The sequence below is a fragment of the Clarias gariepinus genome, chromosome 9 (assembly GCF_024256425.1).
Source record: "Clarias gariepinus isolate MV-2021 ecotype Netherlands chromosome 9, CGAR_prim_01v2, whole genome shotgun sequence".
Lineage (NCBI taxonomy): Eukaryota > Metazoa > Chordata > Actinopteri > Siluriformes > Clariidae > Clarias > Clarias gariepinus.
Genome location: NC_071108.1, coordinates 28,056,628 through 28,076,987, shown reverse-complemented (window position 1 = coordinate 28,076,987; position 20,360 = coordinate 28,056,628). Strand labels below are relative to the sequence as shown.

Here is a 20,360-nt window from a genome sequence, read left to right as displayed (position 1 = left end):
AATACCATTAGCAGAGCCAATGAACCCCTCTTACAAAAACATACTGAACTATCAAGTCCATAAACCGACAAGGCCAGTGGCTACACACCTTCCTCCTGGGGCCCTTCCAGGAGACGGACCTGATTGAAACGGTGTGCGGCGGGGGCCAGTGTTACATTATGTTGTGATAAAGGGAAGCATAATGGCTTTTAAATAGATGGGTTGTATCTCTTGTCTGTGCGCGAGCGGAGCCCCTGAGGCGAAGCGTCGTGCAGATTGAGCTGTCCGTCTCGCTGAAATGAATCTGAGTTAACACCTCTTCAGTCAGGGACGGCACAGCCTGAGGTACTGTCGGAGGAAGGCGTCCTCGTCCACCTACAGCTGCTCTCGCTTTCATTAACCCACACCTCTTTGAGCTGTTGCCGCAGCACGCACACACACCGTCATGAGCAGAAATAATCTGAAGACTTTCAGACTTTAATATCAGTGTTTTTTATATGTCTGATGATCCAAGAAAGTTCTGCAAAATTGGTCTTTTGAGCAAAACTGAGTATTTCTGTGAAGTATATACGTTGCCATCTCAACTCTAAGAAAACATATTATGTTTTACCACAAAACAGTGTTTTATTTAGCTTAGTTTCTAACCTTAATTATTTGATTGCAATAAGTATGTGGGTAGAAGTACAAGTATAACAACCATAACGTCTTCAACAAACTTTTCTCATGTAAAAACTGTTACCATGTCATCACATTGTTGCAAGTTAAGTAAATTTAAGTAAAGTTAGAATTTAAAAAATTAGAAATCTGAGCTCTTAAATTGTCTGGGATACTTTTCTACCTTCATATCATCATTAACACCATAAAAACAAGAGCACTTATACAATTAAAAGCAGACAACAGAACCGATTTGACTGAAGTCATCAGAGATTATTTTCTTGCCCATGTAGGAAATGCTTTTACCTCAATGGACAAACCAAAGACTGAGATGGATGAAGCTGATAATCAAAACGAGGAACTATAAAAGTCTGGCAGTGATTATGTATTCTCCTTTTTCACTTTTCCTGGTAACAAGATTATAATATTTGAACTATATAATATATATAATTTTAATTATATATAAGGGTCAAATTATATCACATCATTAAAATCTGGAGTGATATTGCTGAAACGTCAACTTTGTGGAAGAAATGTGTTTCGACAAAGAATGCTAAATAGAGATCACTTAAACACTTCGCAGTGTTTAAATGATCCATAGCTGTGTTTAACAGTGAAAATAAGAGCATTTCACAAAAGCTGTGTGGACATAAGAAAACTATTTGTTAATGAGACTAACCAAAAAAAATTGCATAAAGAAAATAAAGACTGGACTTCGGATTAACAGAAACAGGTCATGCGGTCTGATAATTTAAGACTGAACCTACATCAAAGTGATGGCTGCATCAGGGAACATAAAGTGATGCACCATTATGCATCATGGCCACTGTACAAGCCTCTGGAAGCAGTGTTATGATCTGGTTTCACTGCAGTTGGTCAGGTCTAAGCTCAGCAACGTTATGTGACAATAAGATTAAGTCAGCTGATGACTATATATAGCTATATGACACTGGGGCATGAGGGAGGAATACACCCTTGATAGGATGCCAGTTCATCCAGCCCAAGCCTATAGTTTGTAGCCCTATAAATAGCTCGAAATGTTAAAATCTGACCATGTGAAGGGTATTCCCAGGCCGCCGCACATACGTAGCTCAGCCGCATTTACAAACCGCATCAGCAAGTCAGAAAATGCAAAGACAGGGCTAGAGATTACACTCTGGTTTTAATTCTGTCCACTCCAAAACCAACTCTCGTAAATCTAGTTGTGTTTGGCTCGGCGTGGCTCTGCTGTAATCCGCTTCTATTAACACCTCTGACCCAGTGCTGTTAGACCTACTCCTCTCTCCATACTGTCTATTTGTCTAAGAGCGCTGACGTAGTCTAGACCATCTCCTCTGGGAGTCCTGCGATGGCTATCCATGCCTGACTGTTATGACTATCCCCGATAAGAGCTCTGGTCCCCCTCACCATGCTGAGCAATAGAGACAGGCAGGGTTTTCTTTCATTTTCTCAAAAGGCCAACTTTCCTATGTGGGAGTCTCTCTTTTCACTTTATTTTTCATTCCTTTTATTTTTGGCATAATGCCCTAAAATCCAAAGGCTGTTGTTGCTATCGTGGAAATTAGTTATTTATTTCTTTTTTTAACCATACAGATCTAATAAATTCTCAGAAGAACAAAAACAAAATTAGTAAGTAAAAAAAAAAAGAGAGAGAAATCATAAAATGTGGCGACGAGATTTTACACACTGTCTTCACCCAATTTCCGGCAGCTGCCGGCAAGTATCATTTTTATAGATGGTTTGCCACAGATGGGCCAACAGATGTCTCTCTGGTCTTCAGCAAGTGTGTGAGAGCACACTGTGTGTGTGTGTGTGAGTGTGTGCATATGTGTAGCTGTGAGTGTGCGTATGTGTGCAGAATCTCATCGATGTGCTCCTTGTCAATCGTTACGCTGTCGAGTGGAGCCTTGAGAGTGCTCCTTATAAAAAGTAAAGCGAAAGTGCTTGAGCGCATAAATTGGGGCTGAAATCTGAGCATTGTGTCAGGCAGACACACAGACAGGCTTTTTCCTGGGGCCGGATCCTGATGAGCACCATTAGCGGTGAATCCAAGCCATTGCGGCCTAAGAGGGAGAGTGTAGTTTTTGGAATCGAGCCCTGGGCGCGTCAAGAGTCTAGTCAAAATGCAAAACTGTACAAAGCAAAAAAAAAAATAAAGTTAAAAAATTAAAAACAGCTTATAGCATGTGCTTACTAAATGTCAATTAAATCCCATCAGATTAATAAAATAGAGAGACAGCTGAAGAAAGGATTAAAGTATTTTTTAGAAATAAAAAAAAATCATTCTTAGTGGAAAGCATCATATCATCTTCATTAAGTTACACGTTTGAGTCTGAAAGATGCCGCAGCCAGACGACATTTCTCATCTTTCCATTAGATCAACTCAATAACCAATCATAGAGCGTCTGATGTACACAGAAGAGGGTGGGGAGCGCTTTCTTTTGAGTGTGTGTTGTGTTGCTTTGAGAAAAATGCAATAGCTAAAAGTCTCAAAGAAAGAATCCCACAGTGTAAACTATTATAAACTATTATAAATGATAAACTACTAGCCAATAGAAGGGGATTGAGAATGGCTATATATATATATATATATATATATATATATATATATATATATATATATAAATATAGCCATATACAGGAAAGAGTCTTGATCATGCAGAAGCAGGCAAACGTTACTGAGACCACTAACAATCTTCATGAAGCAACGACAATATACCCTGATGTCATGCTGTAAATGAAAACGAATAGTTCAATACAGCTCCTTGCAAATGCTACGCTTCTTCCATTTCCCCGTATCATGTGGCATGACCAAATGAGTGCACTCAAATGGATATTGTGGGTGCGGGAGAATATAAAAGATCTCTTCTGTAATCAGGATTTTGCAAACCGACATCACAAGACATTGTGAAAGAAGGCAAAGAAAACAAGGTCATTCAAGAGCGCAGTAATGACATCAGATCCATGCAGAATATGCGCACAGGATACAAGTGTTTGATCTGTACTTCTCCCACAGACTAGAAGCTAATCACACTGGGTTAAGATTCACTTACCTCAGCCGCGAGTCCTCTAGTGGGCCTCGTATGTACGATTTCTCATCGCTTTGCATCTCCGTAATCGCATTTCATAATAATGGCATTTTATAACAATGGTGTTATTTGTTGATTTTTGTACCTACCTCCCATCCATAAGTGGTCTCTTTGATGGTGGAACTGTGCAGCCCGTGGAACGGTCCGAAGCGTTCGCCCATCCCGATTCTGGTTTTGGCCCAGATGCCGAGGCCAGCACCTGGCACGGAGGACTCGCGCAGCTCCAGGTTGGCAGGAATGGGAATGTCATCAGGAATGTAGACAGGCACCTCGTAGGGCGACCCTTCTTTAGGAGTGAAGTCTTCGTTGTTGGGCTGGGGCGAGGCAGGGCCCATGGCGATTGGGGACATGACGCTGTCCTCCGTCTCCTCCTCCGCACTCTCACCCGCTGCAGGGTTCAGCTCTGTGCCGTACATGCTGTCTACTGCCTCACTGTCATCTGAAACAATATGACCAAAAATAATCGTTATCATTAACAATAGTGTGCGAATCTAAACTATTATTCTACTCTATATTTTTAGTTGTTATATGGAGAGTTCCTGCTGTTTTTAGTGTTCAACTGGGTGATGAGAACATATTTATGGAAGCATATACAGCACCAGTCAAAAATCTCTAATTTCAATTTACTTTTCTAGATTCTAGAGCAAAACTGGAGATTTCTAAACTATAAAATAACACATAGGGATACATAGTGGTTCTGGAATAGTTCTTGTATAAGATTGTATAAGAGCAGTTGCAAAATCCATCAAGCATCATGATGAAACTGGCTCTTATGAAGACCTTCCCAGGAAAGCAAGACCAAAACCTACCTCTGCTGCAGAGGAGAAGTTCATTTAGAGTTACCAGCTTCAGAAATCACCAAGTAATTATGAAGGCTTAAGTATGAAAGCTACAGAGGCTTAAATCGTTATGAATGTTTAAAGTTAATTTTTGCATATTCTGGATTCCCACAGCATTGCTTTACAAAGAACAAAGAAATAAAAAAAAACATGAAAGACCATGGAATTAAACAGTGTGTCCAAATGTTTGAATGGTAACGCAAAGAAGTGTCTTCTTGCTTTAAAGTTCTTCTCAATATAATTTCTACATAGATGTGAACACTGTTCTTTCACATCATTCATACTATCATGATGTGTGTACTGTAGCTATCATCCCTTTACTGGCCTTCTTCAAACCCCTGAAGATGGAAAACCGAAGGTTTTTGTAATGACTCTCAGCTCCATTCCAGCCTGCTTCTGGCGTTTGTTCCACTCAATCACAGCCACTACCATTTCCTGTCTGATCGTCTTACAGATAATAAGACCAAATAGCTGTGCGGTCTGACGCCACGGCCAGTCATCTTCAACCGTTCAGATAGTCACCTATGTTTATTGTCATTCTCGGCCTGACAGAGTAATTGTGCTATTTAGCCGTTGCGGTTATGGAGGTAAAAAAAAAAAAAAACTGATCATTACAGCCAGGAGTCATGAAGTTGTTCATTTTTTTTTTCAAGATACATTGTGCTGCTTTGAGAGCTTAAAAATGAACACAATGTTTATGGGAAAAAACCTAAATCTGCTTTGTAATCTATTAATTCAGGGTAAATGTCAAGTACAAGGACAGCAAGCACTTCCACAAGTTACTGATGCAGCTGTATTACCTTCACTGGAGCTGGGGATTACGAACGCAACAGCCACTTTCACTTGTGTCCATGACAACAGCCATGCCAGTGCACACGTATTGACTCAGTGTAATTTGTAGAAGCACCAGTGCAGTTTGCTATCCAAACACAGGACCAGCAATCAGAGCTAACTAGGCCGCAATTACGCCAGGAGTGCTTCCAATCAGCCACGACTCAGCCCCCTTGTGAGTGCTGCCAAGAACACAACTTTATTGCTCTGAACTGTTTCCTTTCAAATTGAAATGCTATTTACTCATAAGCAACATAAACCAAGCTGTGAAAAAAAATGTATGTATATGAAATGCAATCTTCCTGCACAAGGTTAAGGTGAACTAGTTTGAATGCTTTTCTGGGCAATTTTAAATGCACACACACACACACACACACACAAACACATACACACACAGCTGTAAGTATCAGGAAAACAGCTGGATGCATGCAGCAGCAACAAATAATTAATTGGATTATTACTTTTAATAAAAAAAAATACTATTAATTTTCAGCTTCTTTTGGAGGGAGGAAAATTATAAAGCTAAGCAAATCACCGAAAACATCCTTCTCTAAATTGCTTTGTCTCATATTAAAAAAATATGTAACAGTTAAGGAATTAACAGACACTAAACTGTGAACCATTTAATCTGCATTATTCTACATCTGGTGATGAAGCCTCTCAAACGCAAGGATCCTGAGAGATCCAGGAAATTTATCTTATAAAAACCCAACCATAAAAAAAGCAGGCGAGAGCTTTTAAAAAAGAGATTCTGCGTCATCTTGCGATTCAGAGGGAAAAGAAACGTTTTACCAATTTCTTTAATGATCAGACTTCACTGGAGTCTCAGACCAGTCGGGCAATTAACTGAAGAACATGTGGCCTAGTAGTAGCTTCTCCTTTTCACAGATCAATTAAAATTTTACAACCATTCCCTATCTGGTGCTGTTTGCAAATCAAAAGTGTTTTCAAGCCCATTAAACTCTTTTTTCCCCTCCTTCCCCTTGCCTTTCTTTGGCATCTGACCCATCACGTACAATTTTCAACAAGCAAAGACAGGGTTGGAAAATCTATTAAATCCCCTAGTTAAAGAGGGCTGCAGAAATACACACTAAAAGTGAGCGATGTAAAATTGCGTATGTATCCGAAGGGCCCGAGCGTAACGCACAAGCCATCATTTGTGCGAGATGGAGCAACCACCCAGAGCTGTGCGACTTAAAACCCCAATGCGATTTACAAGCTCTTATGCCTGAGTATTAAGAACATGTTTCTGAGGTCTGCATATTCATAGGATTTCACACCGCAACACGGAGAAGAGTCATGAACATGGAATGAAAACTCAAATCCATTCTCTGTGACAGAAAGAATTCAAACATACTCGAGCAAGCAAAAAAAAAAAAAAAAAGGAAGGGGAAAAAAGAATTTTCGAGGAACGTGTGCGACGGAGCACAAAGCTGACATTTTGAAATGCTTTGGCAGGGGTTTTTACGCAGACTTGCAGTGTTAGCACTGTCTCCTGGAGGTACTTGGATGAGAGAAGTGAGAGACAGATAGTGCCTTCCTCTGTGCCTCTTTAGGTTTTCTCTCCCTCCTCATACTGAACTATTTATCCTGATTACACCAGGCCGCCATCATTAATTCGCACCTTGGGGGTCCTGCCCTCCTCCAAGCTCTGGTCACAATGAGGTGCTTGTTCGGTTTTGTTATTCCAACGGAAACTACCGTGCAGCCCGACCCCGCCACATGAAGGCATCAGATTTATTTGATAAATCGTTAAAAGTGACGCTTTTCAAGCGGCGCCCTTTGACGTTGTCGGGAGAGATACTGACACGCATGTACGCACATGCAAACACACACGCAGGGAGCTCCTCCGCTCTTCCTGAAGTTCTGAGCTTTAACAGCTCTCCGTGGGAAGAGTTCAAGCAGCATGTCAAAGTAACAGATTTAAAATAAAAAATAAAAAAAACTTAGATTCCATTACACACGCTGGCACTTTCAGTGATGTGTTAATACTAGAGGAAAGGGAATTATAAGTACCAGTGCATTCATTTAAACTGACAATAATAGCTTTCCGAGCGGTCAGAATAAGGCTTCAGTGCACCAGCTGTAGTTTATTCTCTGACTGAACCATGCACTTTTGTGTTTGTAGATACCCTGCGCTAAATGAGATGTGAACAAGGGATCCTGCACTCAAATAAACAGCCTGAACTCAAGAGCTCTCGTGTTTCTCCAGACTCAGCACTGCGGCAGAAACGCTCGCATTTAAAATGATAACGTTTTTTTTTTTTTGCACACATAATGTCAGTGATGCGATCGATAGTCAAACGTTATAGGCCAGTCATAACCTCGGGCTCTTATTGCTCTAGTGCTCAGCAAATTGCTCTTCCTTCTGAAGGTGAGTTGTCAACGCCGAGCAACTTTTATAACACAAAGTGTGTGCTGGACCAAAGAAAGGAAAATATAGCTCTGCCTCTGACAGGAAAAAAATAGGTATTTCTGGTAGCAGTACAGGTTGACCAAAGTAATTCAAACATACCATGTGGTCTATTATTCTCCTCGCGCGCTTAATAATCCAGAAATGTGGTCCCACTTACAGAATTACTGCCATCATTAGAGCCACAACGGGAAACTTTTTTTTTTAAATACCTGTTCTGCTTTAATCAGAGCAAAAAAAATTGATGATTTTATCTGGACTCGAACTCCAGCTCTACTGCTTTTATTTCAATGTGGAAAGGAAATAAAAAATGTATGTGCCAGTAAAAAAATCGAACATGTACACGAGCGCACACGTGTGCACGAGGAGGGATGAAATTGTGTGATCTTTTCCATGGCACAGTTATTTCGAATTGACGCAAGAACGTGTTCGGAAAAGGGGGCGCAAGGGACAGTTCGCTAGATTACTGAAAAAGCGTTCCAGAAACCTGCACTCTTTCCCCTTGTAAAAGCAGCAGGGATTGTTTCCAAGTAACACTTAAAGTAGCAATATTGCCTCTCCGGTGAGGTGAGAGCCATGGGGCAGATTGAAACCAGGGGAGTTTCCTCATGCATGTGCATTGAAAATGCCCTCAGTGTTTTAGATGCTAATCCTGAAACCTGTGAGGCGCGCGCACACCCAGAGCGTGTATGTGTGCAGTGTGTGCAGCAGCATCTGAGCCAGGGCAAACTCGAAGCCTCTCTCCACCTCGTCTGCTGGAGGAAGACAAACTGGCTGAAGAAAGTGCTAAAGGAATTGACCTTGACCACTGCGGCTGTTTGAACAGTCGATACACAATAAGTGCTAAAGGACCGTGGCCGAGCTGTCGAGCCCACGGCGCACTGCAGCCTGCCAGCACTGGGAGAGTTGTACGAGCATCATTTGAACTGAAAGTGAAAATTCCAGCGGCTTACTAATGACCCAGAGTAGATCATGTACGCTATGTATTACTGTGTACTATTATAAGCGCATACTGAATTAAGCAAGGAATAAAACACCCTTAATGAGAAATAATCAACAGGATGGCATTTCCATGTCCTACTTCACTGTCATCACCCTTGAAAAGGCTGATTAGTTTCTAGTAAAAGTATGTGTAAACACCACAGCCATATTTTTAGCTGTTAATAATTGACACCTTAAATTTTTTATTAGGTTATTGATTAATTTATTATTTGAGCAGCTACAGACATATAAATAGCCGATTTTTTTACCAGTCTCTTTATTTTCTCTGGTGAAAACAATTGGGGGAAAAAAGGGAAGAAAATAATAAGTACATAACCATCTAATCTGTTTACTGCTGATGGTAAAACACTATCACTAGTGTGATATAATTTTCAGACTTTTTGTTCTTGTTATTTTGTGTTTGCTTTTCGCATTGCAATGAACGAAAATTGGTTCAGTTTCGGTAATAAAAGAAAGAAGAGAGAAAAAAAAGATAATTGAGCTGCAAGATAGCGCTATTCATGGAGCTGTGATCCGTGGCATGATTTGTAACACCTTTTGCATTTAATAGATGCATGTCATTAGATGGTTTAAAGAGTCTCAACACAAAGCCTAAACAGGTACCACAATCATATTAGGGCCTGCAGGAGTGAGACGACACATCTGTGTCTAGGAGAGAGAGAGAGAGAGAGAGAGAGAGAGAGAGAGCATGTGCTGCTCCTGTCAGGCTCCTGATTGCCATTCTAGTCTGCGGCTCTCCCTGGGGAGTATCACAAGACCTTGCACAGACATTTATTAACACGACAGATTAATAGCGCTTGGGAAAAGACATTTTCAGAAACATGATAAATATTAATAATAATCAATACTAACTTACATTTGCCAAATTGAGTTGCAAGCATCACCCAGGGAAGGGAGGGCAGAGTGGGGGAGATCCAGAGAGAGAGAGAGAGAGGGAGAGCGAGAGCACCAGAAGGCTGGTTTTGCTAATAAATGCCAGAAGTCTTGAGCCTAGGTAATGACAGAACAGCATATGCTCCACACACTCTGTGCTGCGGCTCTTACTGGAGTGGAGCATGGCCTTGAGTGGCATTGCTTGTAAATCTTTGCTATTAAAAAAATAATAATACCACAAATTCTTTCAGTCATACTGGGGAAATGTTGCTACACATAAAAAAAAAAAAAAAGATTTATGTGAATCAGGAAAGATTAAAGCATATATAAAAGAGCTTACTGTTTAATCAAAACCAACTCTGTGAAGGGTTTAAAAAAAAACGTTTTCATCAACCATCCTGACCACTCCAGGAAGAAGTAAACCATATTTAAATATAAAATGCAACATGCACACGAGGCATTTTAACTGTGCATGCTGCCCCACTTTCAGCACGGTTTAGCTGTGTAAAGAAAACTCACTGAGGTGAGCAGTCCACTTCATCACTACTCCATCTGACTTGGCTTTGCCCTTCTTTTCCAGCCTCTCTCTTCTCGCTCATTTCCTCAGGCATCTACCGGTCCTGTGTTTCAGTGGGCACATTACCATTTTGCCCTCGGGCTGAGAGCGCAGCCTTACACAGCCGGACCAGTGACAGCTTATTCAGGAACAAATTCAACCTTTCCCCTCTCCCTTTCCTCTACTCTCCTGCCTCCCTCCATAAGAATTCAAATTTGTTTGCACTTCCCAAATGCGCTCGGAGGAAACGCCGTCGCTCGTATTTAATTGCAAGGCTTACACAGCCCTCTCTGTGGAAAAGAAATCAGGGGGTGGATGAGAGCTGCCCAGAACTGTAACTGAACACTTGTCTAACCGAGCACTTCGCTAACGGCGCTAAAGGGACTACAGCTAGTAGACGACGACTACCTCAGCACTATTATACAAGCATACATCAGAAGCATGTGGGTATTTTATTTTGATTTTTTTCATATAAGGAAACTCGGTAAAAGATTGTGCAAGTTCCCATCCGAGTTAAAAGAGGTGTCACAGCGGCATTAATACAGCCAGTATTAAAACAGCTTCATTTAGCGAACTACTGGGAATTGCAGCCCAGGGAAAAGAGAGGAGAGGAGAGGAGAGGAGAGGAGAAGAGGAAAGAAAAAAATGCATTCATTTTTATTAAAAGGAAAAGCCATTGGTTTGGCCTGCAACGGTATCTGAGTGGGGGAAATGATTTTCACCTCTGGCACAGGGAGCACTCCCTGGCTATACATCACCCGATTACTCCTCGACTGGCCCCGGTCTTAGTCATTAGCTAGTGAATTAACGACAATCCACCATGCTATTAATCACACTGACAAAAGTGTTAGCATGCCACTGACCTGCTGCCGCACGGGGACACAATCTAAGGGGGGTTGTTTAAGAGAGAACGGGAGAGAGAGACAGAGAACGAGAGAGAGAGAGAGAGATGGAGTAAATTGGGGTAGAGGATGGAGGAGAAGGTACAATGTGGAAGAGTTGATAAACAGAAAGACTTGAAAAAAAAACAAAGACAGAATGGAATAATGGAGATAAATGAAGGAATGGACTGCGGACTGGAATCACCTGAGCACTAGCACATGGCTGCTTGTCACTGGCTGCTTAAAGATTTTTTTCCCCCTCAAACAAGGTTTTAAAAATGCTGACTGGCCATACAAGCTATCTAAGGGAGTATGACATGGTTTGTATAATTCTTAACCCTGTAGTCAAAGGAACTTTTTCATGGTGTTTAGCCTGAACGATCGTATAATAAAACACTGAAAAAACCCAAAGTTACAGCTACGTCTCCGATGTCCTTTAAGACTATTTCCCCCCAAAAAAGCTAAATAAATGTCTCCTAAAGCAAAGCTTAACTAAAACAGTTTTTTTTCCCTGTAAAGCATCAATCATATAAGTCACTGTGTGGTTGTTACTATAGCAATGATCGTGTAATAGAATGAGCACACTGACATCGCCAACCGGTGATTTTCCTCGTTACTGGAGCTAATGAATAAAAACTTTCTGACCCAACATTTAACAGTAAATTGTGGTATAAAGCATTAAACCACATCTTTTTTTATTATTATTTTGATATGTGTATATATTTATTACTTGTTCAGTGACTGGCACAATGCAGTGCTTTATATTTCCAGCCAGAATGTGTGAAGGAAACCCAAAGCATGATGTCTTCTCATTTCTTAATTGAGTCTGTCTCAGCAAGCCTTTTTTATGTGTGTGGACTCAGGCGAGCAGGTCAAGTGAATTAGGCGAGGTCGCTCAATAAGCCGGCCGCAGCACTAGCCTGGCTAATCACGCTGTTCTGGCTCATTGAGCAGTCAGACTCGAGCTAAAGGAGCGCACTCTTGGTGGAACCTTTTTCTTCCAGCTTTTCTCTCCTCACACTTGTCCTTCCACTCGCTCTCTCTCTTTTTTCTCTTTCTTTCACTCTCCTATCTCTGTCCCACATATTGTACACCTCTGCCTCACTCGCTCCTATAGCCGACATTCATAAATCACTAATCCAGCTGAGGATGACATTTATGGAGAAGTGACCACTCTATGGAAAGGCGGCTACATGAAATGTCACGGGGAGGGAGACACTGTTACTCTCTTATAGAGGAGAGATGAGAAAGCTGTTTTATTCATCACACTCTTCCTTCACCGCAGGCCAGTGAAGCTAATAAATGATACAATAAAATGGAACAGGGACTCCATGGTGTGGGAGAAAGTTTCAGTCGTCAGAAGGCTGGAAACACAACCGTACCTGACTGAAGTCCAGAACACAGTAAAGCAGACGCAGCCATAAAGCAACTGGAGCGACTTCAAAAATAACTTTACAGCATATTATATCGTCAGTGCATGTTCATTGTCACAAAAACTGCTATCAACACAAGTTTCTTGTGGTAGCACTAGCACTCGTCGTGGGATACATAACTAAACGCAGTTCCCTAAATTAACACTATCCTAGTAAGCCAAAACATATACGAGTAAATATTTGTCTATGTTTTTTTTTTTAAATCCAGTACATCTAGCACAACTAGCATGATATATATACTCATACTGTATATGCTTTTGTCTTCTGAACTGCAGCCATCACCTCCGCCCTTTATTTGATTCATTTAGTCCGTCAAAGTTTTACTTAGAGAAAGAAAAAGGCTAGAACGCAAGAGACTTCCGTATTAAGCAAACGCCATGTTTGATTAAATGATTATTAAGTGTCTGTAATTTGTTCGGTTTCAAGCTCAGCTAATCCACTTACCATCAAATCTAGTTTCATTTAATCCAGGATAGTTTCGCTGCATGTCAGAACCTGCTATGGTGGTACAGTATGATCTTCTACTCAGACTTAACGGCCTACATGATTACTACACATGCTGAGCTGAAAAGTATTTCACTTTGCTTATCCTTTATATAGTGCTATTTTGTTTTATATATATATATATATATATATATATATATATATATATATATATATATATATAATTTACAAAATATACAAATACAATTTTTTTATGTAATTGAGAATTTCTTTGTCTTTACTACTCAAAAACAACAATGACGAAAAAAATAATCAATAAATCTATCAATACTTTTCGAAATTTCCCTGCTGAGTACCAAGCTGGGCAAAACTCTTGGCATTAGTAGTTCTGTGCAAAGGAAGCCATGTTGTTCTACAGGGGGAAGGAAGCAGGGAAACAGATGCTCCGGCAGAGTGAATGGTGACAAGTGCATTTGAGAACAATGCAGCCAGCTCTCCAGCACAACAGACCTGAGAACCAGGCCGAGCAACAATCAGCTGCTACACAATGCCCGATACCCTCCTGACAAACAATGAGTCTAGCCCCAAGAATTCTGGGAAAGGGACTCGGGCCCGCTTCTCCAGCCTGACGGGCCACCCGTGCTGTCAGCCGCCTGAGACTGCGTGGTGCCACCTTGACATGCTCTGATCAGAAAAGGTCTGAGAAGACAGAAAAACTCAGAAAAGTTGTTGCGCCGCAACTACAGTCATTTTTAAAGATCCGCTGCGAAGTGGAAAATATAATATTTGACTGAAATGCGGCTAATACATTCTAAAAAAAAAATAGACGCACTATTCTTTTCTGCAATCTTTAACAATCTTGAATGGCCAAAGTTTATGTTCATGAGTGAGAGTTTAGAGTAAGTAGCTCCCTACTGAACTACATGAACGCTCTTGCTTTAGCTCTCTCCAGGGGTTTATAGACTAGACTAGATCTAAAGGCTTGCGTAATGGCTATGTCCAAGATAAATAGAATGATGTACTGTTTATTTAATTTTAAAAGCATAACTTCATTAATCCAACCCTATATTAGAGATAATGTTGGCCTATTAATGTGAATCACGAACTGTATGACTAATGTGCTTCCTTTAGACTTTTCTTAAGACGTTCTTAACATATTTCATATTTTAATCAGTCTGATTTTATAAAAAAACAAAAACGAATAAACCATATTACTTCTCTAATAAAACTGCTTTATATATTTTAATATTTAAGGAAATGCTGTATAATTTTAATCTGATATTAAATGATATGATTAGGAGGTCACACAGACCTACTGTATACTCTGCTGTCTTTAATGCTTAATGACCCAACTACACTTAATTAACATTCATAGACTACACCGAAAGTGATTTTTATTAGATTCATGGACTCTTGTTGTGTCAGCTTCTCACTTCCTGACATAAATAATGTCTTTTTAACCTTCAAGAGATGAGTAGCCTAAAGAAGGAGGAGGGGTTGTTGGGTTAGAAGCAGGCAATTTTCCCGTTTAAAAGCGCCGGCGAATTGCGTCGAATTCCACATAATTGGCAAGCAATTAGGGAGGTCGCCGGGTCGATGTGGGGAACAAATGGCGCTCTTTAAACGGAGGTGGTCCCCTTGGTAATGTGAGCTGAGCCCCTCTTTTGTCTCTGTTATCTGTGTCTCCGTTCACCGTGTGACATCTCAAACAACACGCCGTTGCTCTCTTGGGATGCTGAGCTGAACTATTAGTCATGATTCAGCCAGTCACAAGCTCTCTCTCTCTCTCCCTCTGGTACTCCTGTGACATTTCGTGATGTCTGATTTGCCTCAGTTTGGACACAACCTGATTAAATACCCTACTGGTCCCAAAGGGGTAGTCCACCCAGGTTCTCTTGAACCTCATAGCCATATAGAAGGGAAGCAGGAGAAATAAGATAGCAGGCATGCGAATGCTCACTGCAATTACTTGTGTGTAACAAACGATTTATCAAACAACTCTTTTAAATTAAGTAGTCAAAGAAAAAGAAAAATGGTTTACACTTACGTGCAAATTAAAGAATGGTGTTAAAAATCCTATAGACAATAACCAAAAAATAAAGATTGTTTCATAGACCCTAGAAGAGCTACTGATTTCACTCTAGGCACCGTTGATTCCCTCGTCGCACCGTCCCTTTCATCTGGCGGCCAGCTTTCACATTAGTAATATTGCTTCATGGCCGAGGACACTTGCACATTTACACTCTCCAAAACAGCAGGTGACAGTATGCACTTAAGTGGTTTGGGAGCTGCCAATAAACTCAAAAAGAAGAAGAGCATAAGCAAGTCGACCTTTGTGCTATGCCTAATGTCATTGATATATAGGATGAGACGTATAGGATTAGATTTGACTTTGCAGTTCACAGAGCATTGATAATGTAGGGTTCTTAAAAGTCTATTCGACTTAAGTCACGCCCAAGTTCACAGTACCGTGCTCAAGAACAGGTCCGAGCCCGAATCCGTGACGTAAACACACACACACACCGAGCTTGTAACGCTCAATCCTAAAAAAATATCGTTAAAAAAAGCATAAAGATAAGTACACACAAAGCATGAGCAGTTCTCGATTAAGAAAATGATGCTCATCTATCACCGAATCACCAACTATACTTCATGCAAATCCTCCGGTCTTTTCAGGCAGGACAACTACTGCCTTCTCTACTTCTCTCGTTCTCTTTGTGTTCATGTTTGTGGGTGTGTGTCGAGGGTGTGTGTGTGTGCAACCCTCTGTTTCTTTGGTGTCTTTGAAGAGACTCCAATTGTTTGATTTGAACAGAGATTATTATTTGCTTATCAGCTTCCCATAATTAAGTTGTTTTGTCTCCGGCGTAATAGATCTGAGAGCCGAAGATGTGGACGGTGGCGCAGATGAGCAGCTTGGATCATGGAGGAGAGGGCCGGATGAGGCGAGTGCACAAATAGACCCTGTCAAAACATTCCAGAGGACAAACAAACAACAACTTACCAACACCGCACTCACTGTGCAGCACCAATCATCAGCACTATTTCAGCAAAGAATGTTTTGAATATATACGCTATGCATGTTATACTACTAAGCGGTATACTAATGAATTAATGAACTAATGAAAAAAAGGTTCACTTATGAATACCACTCTCCCACAAGCACATGACGTATATCAGGAGAGTAAACATATTGGTGACATTCTGCAACAACGACTCTTACATTTCAGTCATTAAATGAGATCGATAGAACTTCACTGATGCACCACATGACTTTCAAGCCTTGCCGTTATACCAGGTAACACAGAGGTCGACATGGCTACATTACTTTAGTGTACAATGTGACCTACATGGCAGTGAATTAAAAGTTTGATGTGTTGATCATGTATAAGGTATAGCAAATACACTGCAAGTTTTTTTTCATATTGGAAATAAACTAAATTAGTTCAAATCGCTATATGTGAAAAAAAGGTCAAACCCATCTGTATACCAACCATGTTGTTCTGCCATCTACTTGCATTAACAAGTGCTAAAGAAAGGGATTTATGTTCAATTAATGTCTATGCACGTTGCACGTTATGTGCATGGTTAGAATAGTGTTTAAGCAGATATGATTATCTCTCAGCACAGTAAAAAAAAACACACACACACACGAGATCAGAGACGTAAAGTAACCTCTAAGTGGCCCAGCATTTCCTAAAACAGGAAAAAACAGCGCCACAAAGGATGCAATGTGCAACAGAAAGGAAAGAAGTAGTGGCCTATCAAAGAGTAGTATGGGAACAGGAAGGGGGTGATTTCAATGACACAATGTCTCTCTCTCTCTCTTTCTCTCTCTGGTGTGACATTAAGAGGGACATTCAGCTACGCTCTGCCCATAGATCAGAAGGAGTTGCTGGAAATAGAGGGACGATATGAGGGCAGGACATGGGAAAGAGAGTGGGAGAGAAAATGAATTTGACAGTGGGAGATGATGAAGGCAGTTGAAAAAAAAAGAGCGAACGAGATCAAAGGCCGGGGCTGACTTCCCTCCAGATAACGTGTGGCACAATTAGACATCCTCGACAACTTCCATTATGCCTGATCAAATATTTATCGCACTTTCCAGATGATGTCGTCCCCTCTGCCGCCCCATTTGCATAACAAATGGGAAAGACACTTAATAAGCAAGTGGAAGATGAGGGAGTTGTGGTGGGGTGGAGTGGGGGATGTAATGGGCAAGACAGCGAGAGTCGAGAGATGGAGAAAGAGAGAATGTGCGGAGGTGTCAGAGTCCTGCTTGGGCTCCCTCCATTCCGTTTGGAAATGAATAAGCCTCGGTCATCGGTTGCGTGCATGGGAGGGGGTTTGTGGCGCGCTGGCTGGTAAATGTTGAACGAGGATAACTCGGCTGATGCTACCTCACAGAGCTATTAATCATCTTTGCATTGGGAGAACCGGCACCAAATTGAGCTCATCAGTCTCTATATTAACTGGGAATCAAGGTACAAGGACAGGAAGAAGGCAGAGGGGAAACGGCACCCTCTTTTTATTCATCATTTATTTTATATATATATATATATATATATTTTAAATATCTATTTAGCTCTTGTTTTGTGCTGCCCATCTGAATTTGTAAGTTTCTAAAAGAGAAGCTTTTATTTCATATCACGATCACAGTGTCCTGGCAGACACCGTCAGAGCAGTTTTTAGTAAATGTGCCTCTTTGCAGCCTTGGGCTGTAGAGAAAGCGGGAGAAATTAAAGAGCGGAGACCAGGGTTAAAGGTGACCAAGCCTCCTGACAGGACAGACGGAGAGGAGGACAGACATAACGAGAGAATGAAGAATGAGCACCTCCGCTCAGAGCTGACAGCCCTGTGGACGGAATATGGATGGCTCTCTGAAGCACAGGCATCAAACAGCCACCAACGTAGATAAAACCAACAAAGGTGTGGGAGAGCCATAAGCACAGGGAGAGAAATAGCAAGAAGAGGGGGGGAAAGCGTGGGAGAACAGGGGAGAAATAAAATGATGTTGGCCTCTCTGTCTAACATTTGTTTTGCTGTCAGGAGGAGGAGAAGCTGTTCATGACTCAGGACTGTAAATCACATGTAATCAGTCTGGTGATAATAGCACAGTAATCTTCTTCTGGTTTGCCTTGCTGACAACAAAATGAAAGACCTCCGAGTATCCGAGTGAAATGATCACTCTGGCATCGATGAAGATGATGCGACGATATGCTTGGAGAGACGTTTCTCGCAAGAAGCCGACTCGCACGGCTAACGTCAAGGCTACGTAGTTTAGCACGACGATTCCCCATGTAAAATCGGCACATTCTGACATATTCAGTTAAATCCAGCTTAATTTTAAAGAAAAGAAAAAAAAAACTTACCAAAAGAAGACATGGTCTTAGAGTGTCCTGATTTAAAATCTGTCCAGTTCACATGAACTCCCGTCAGCAATTAACTGCGCTAGGTTCTCTAATAATCGCTCTTTCTCTCTGCCTCACACACACACACACACGCATTCTGAGATAGGCGCTATGCTACTGAGGAAGGCCTATCTGACCAGTCAACGCTGCTAAAGTGAAAGAATGTCAGTGTCAGAGATAGGATGAGTGCTGGGGAACGATGGTGTAAGGGGAAAAGGACACTCTCCAGAGGTCAAGCGGAGAGAGAGAGTCAAGCACAGTGCTCAGATCTGGGTGAGAAAAAGTGTGTGTGTGTGTGTGTGTGTGTGTGTGTGTGTGTGTGTGTGTGTGTGAAAGAAAAAGAGAAAGAGAGAAAGAGAGAGAGAGAGAGAGAGAGAGAGATCAGTGTGTGTGAGGGAGTAGTTTCTTGGTATTTCCCTGTTCAAGTAAAAAAATATCTCTTACTGCTACTGTCTTCTAGATACTGAGGCCAAAGGTCAAGGCAAGACTAAGGAGTGTAAAGGAACAGGAGTTGACAAGTTGCAATAGTGGCAAATCATGGTGTGTGTGTGTATGGGGGAGGCTGGCAGAGTCACTGTGTCCCCTCCACCCTGCCCGTGCTGGCACACATGAGGCAGCTTTGCTCTCCAGATGCAGCCAGCATTCCTTTGATAGGATGATACAGGGGTTGGGGACTAAAGCTGTTCCATATGACACTCCTCACATGGCTCTGTCTGACCACCTCGCTTTCTCTCTCTCTCTCTCTCTCTCTCTCTCTCGCTCTGCGGGGGCAGAGGGACGATTTCACAGGCACAACAAGGGGTTTGTGATGACAGGGGCCAGGCCTCGTCACACACCAAAGGATCTGTGTGTCTTTATCTCTTTTAGCCCGCCCACCATGGAGTGAGGGACAAGAGAAATTGAGAGAGAGAGAGAGAGGATTGAACTATGAAACAGCAGAATGAGAATGCGCTCTTTGAGTTTACAGAGGAAGATAAAAATGCATCAAATAAAAGTACATGCATTGATGTATGAAGAGATATAGAAATCCTCATCCCTTTTTTACCTCGTGTCCACTTGACCGATCCAACCCTCCCCTTCCCCGTGCTTCTTACCTTTTCCCACTTTTCTCCTCTCTTGACCTCCTGGGTGGGCCGTGCATTTTTTTTTTTTACGCCCCCCCTTCTCTTCTCTTCTCTCCTCATATTTTTTCAAGTGCTGCACTAGTAGGTAGGAGTTTAATCCTTCTCTAATTCCTGAAGCTGATTGGGTTTACAGGGCCAGGGATCAGGCGTGTAGGCCAGTCCCGCACACGGTGCTGAAGAGCCAGGACCCCGGCCGCAGGGAACAAAAGAACGTCTGTTCGCTCGTCTCTCGCGCTCAAGAGGCTTACGGACATTTTTCTCATTTTTGAACAGCTAATATCTTGCAAAAGTTGTCTAATCTCTTTAAGTTTAAGTTGAGCTTTTGTAAAAGCCCAGGGTAGCTGTGCTTATGACTTGACTGTTATCCAGCATCGTTTAATTAGGTCAGAGTGGAACTGCTTGGTGGGGAAGACAGACGAATTTCCAAGTCCAGCGGTTTACAACACATTCTTTAATGTTGCCCAATTTTCACGAATGCAGCTTATTTATCGATTTCTATGTAACGGAGTTGCATTTTTAAAAAATGACAACTTGAGTTGCTGCTGCTACTTTAATTCTCAGCATCCAGACAACACATTGAGGTCTAAGTCCACATTATTATTTTACATGTTCTCACTGTACTGCTGTAACTATATTTCCTTATTCTCACCGTGCCATATACTTATATGAAACCTAATAAACACTCTTACCTAATGCTGATGTACGAGCGTATCTCATGACCCTGAGGTACAGGTGAAACTTCTTCAGTGACACACATGATCTTCCTTTACTACCACACTGGCCTCAGTGCAAGTTATAAAAGCCTAACTAATCACATAATTACATCCAATA

At 41.5% G+C, this 20,360-nt stretch overlaps 1 protein-coding gene across 6 annotated transcripts in view; it reads right to left on the bottom strand.

Moving 5' to 3' along the window:
• Positions 1-20,360, bottom strand: part of prdm16 (PR domain containing 16) — a 158,793-nt gene that overhangs the window by 103,670 nt on the left and 34,763 nt on the right. For 5 of the 6 annotated variants that reach the window (XM_053504124.1, XM_053504125.1, XM_053504126.1 and 2 more), the window contains exon 2: positions 3,812-4,161. In XM_053504124.1, coding sequence (XP_053360099.1) covers positions 3,812-4,161 — 350 coding nt within the window. Of the gene's footprint in view, positions 1-3,811; positions 4,162-18,366; positions 18,449-20,360 lie in introns of those variants that run through there. The other variant, XM_053504127.1, reaches the window with a different exon arrangement.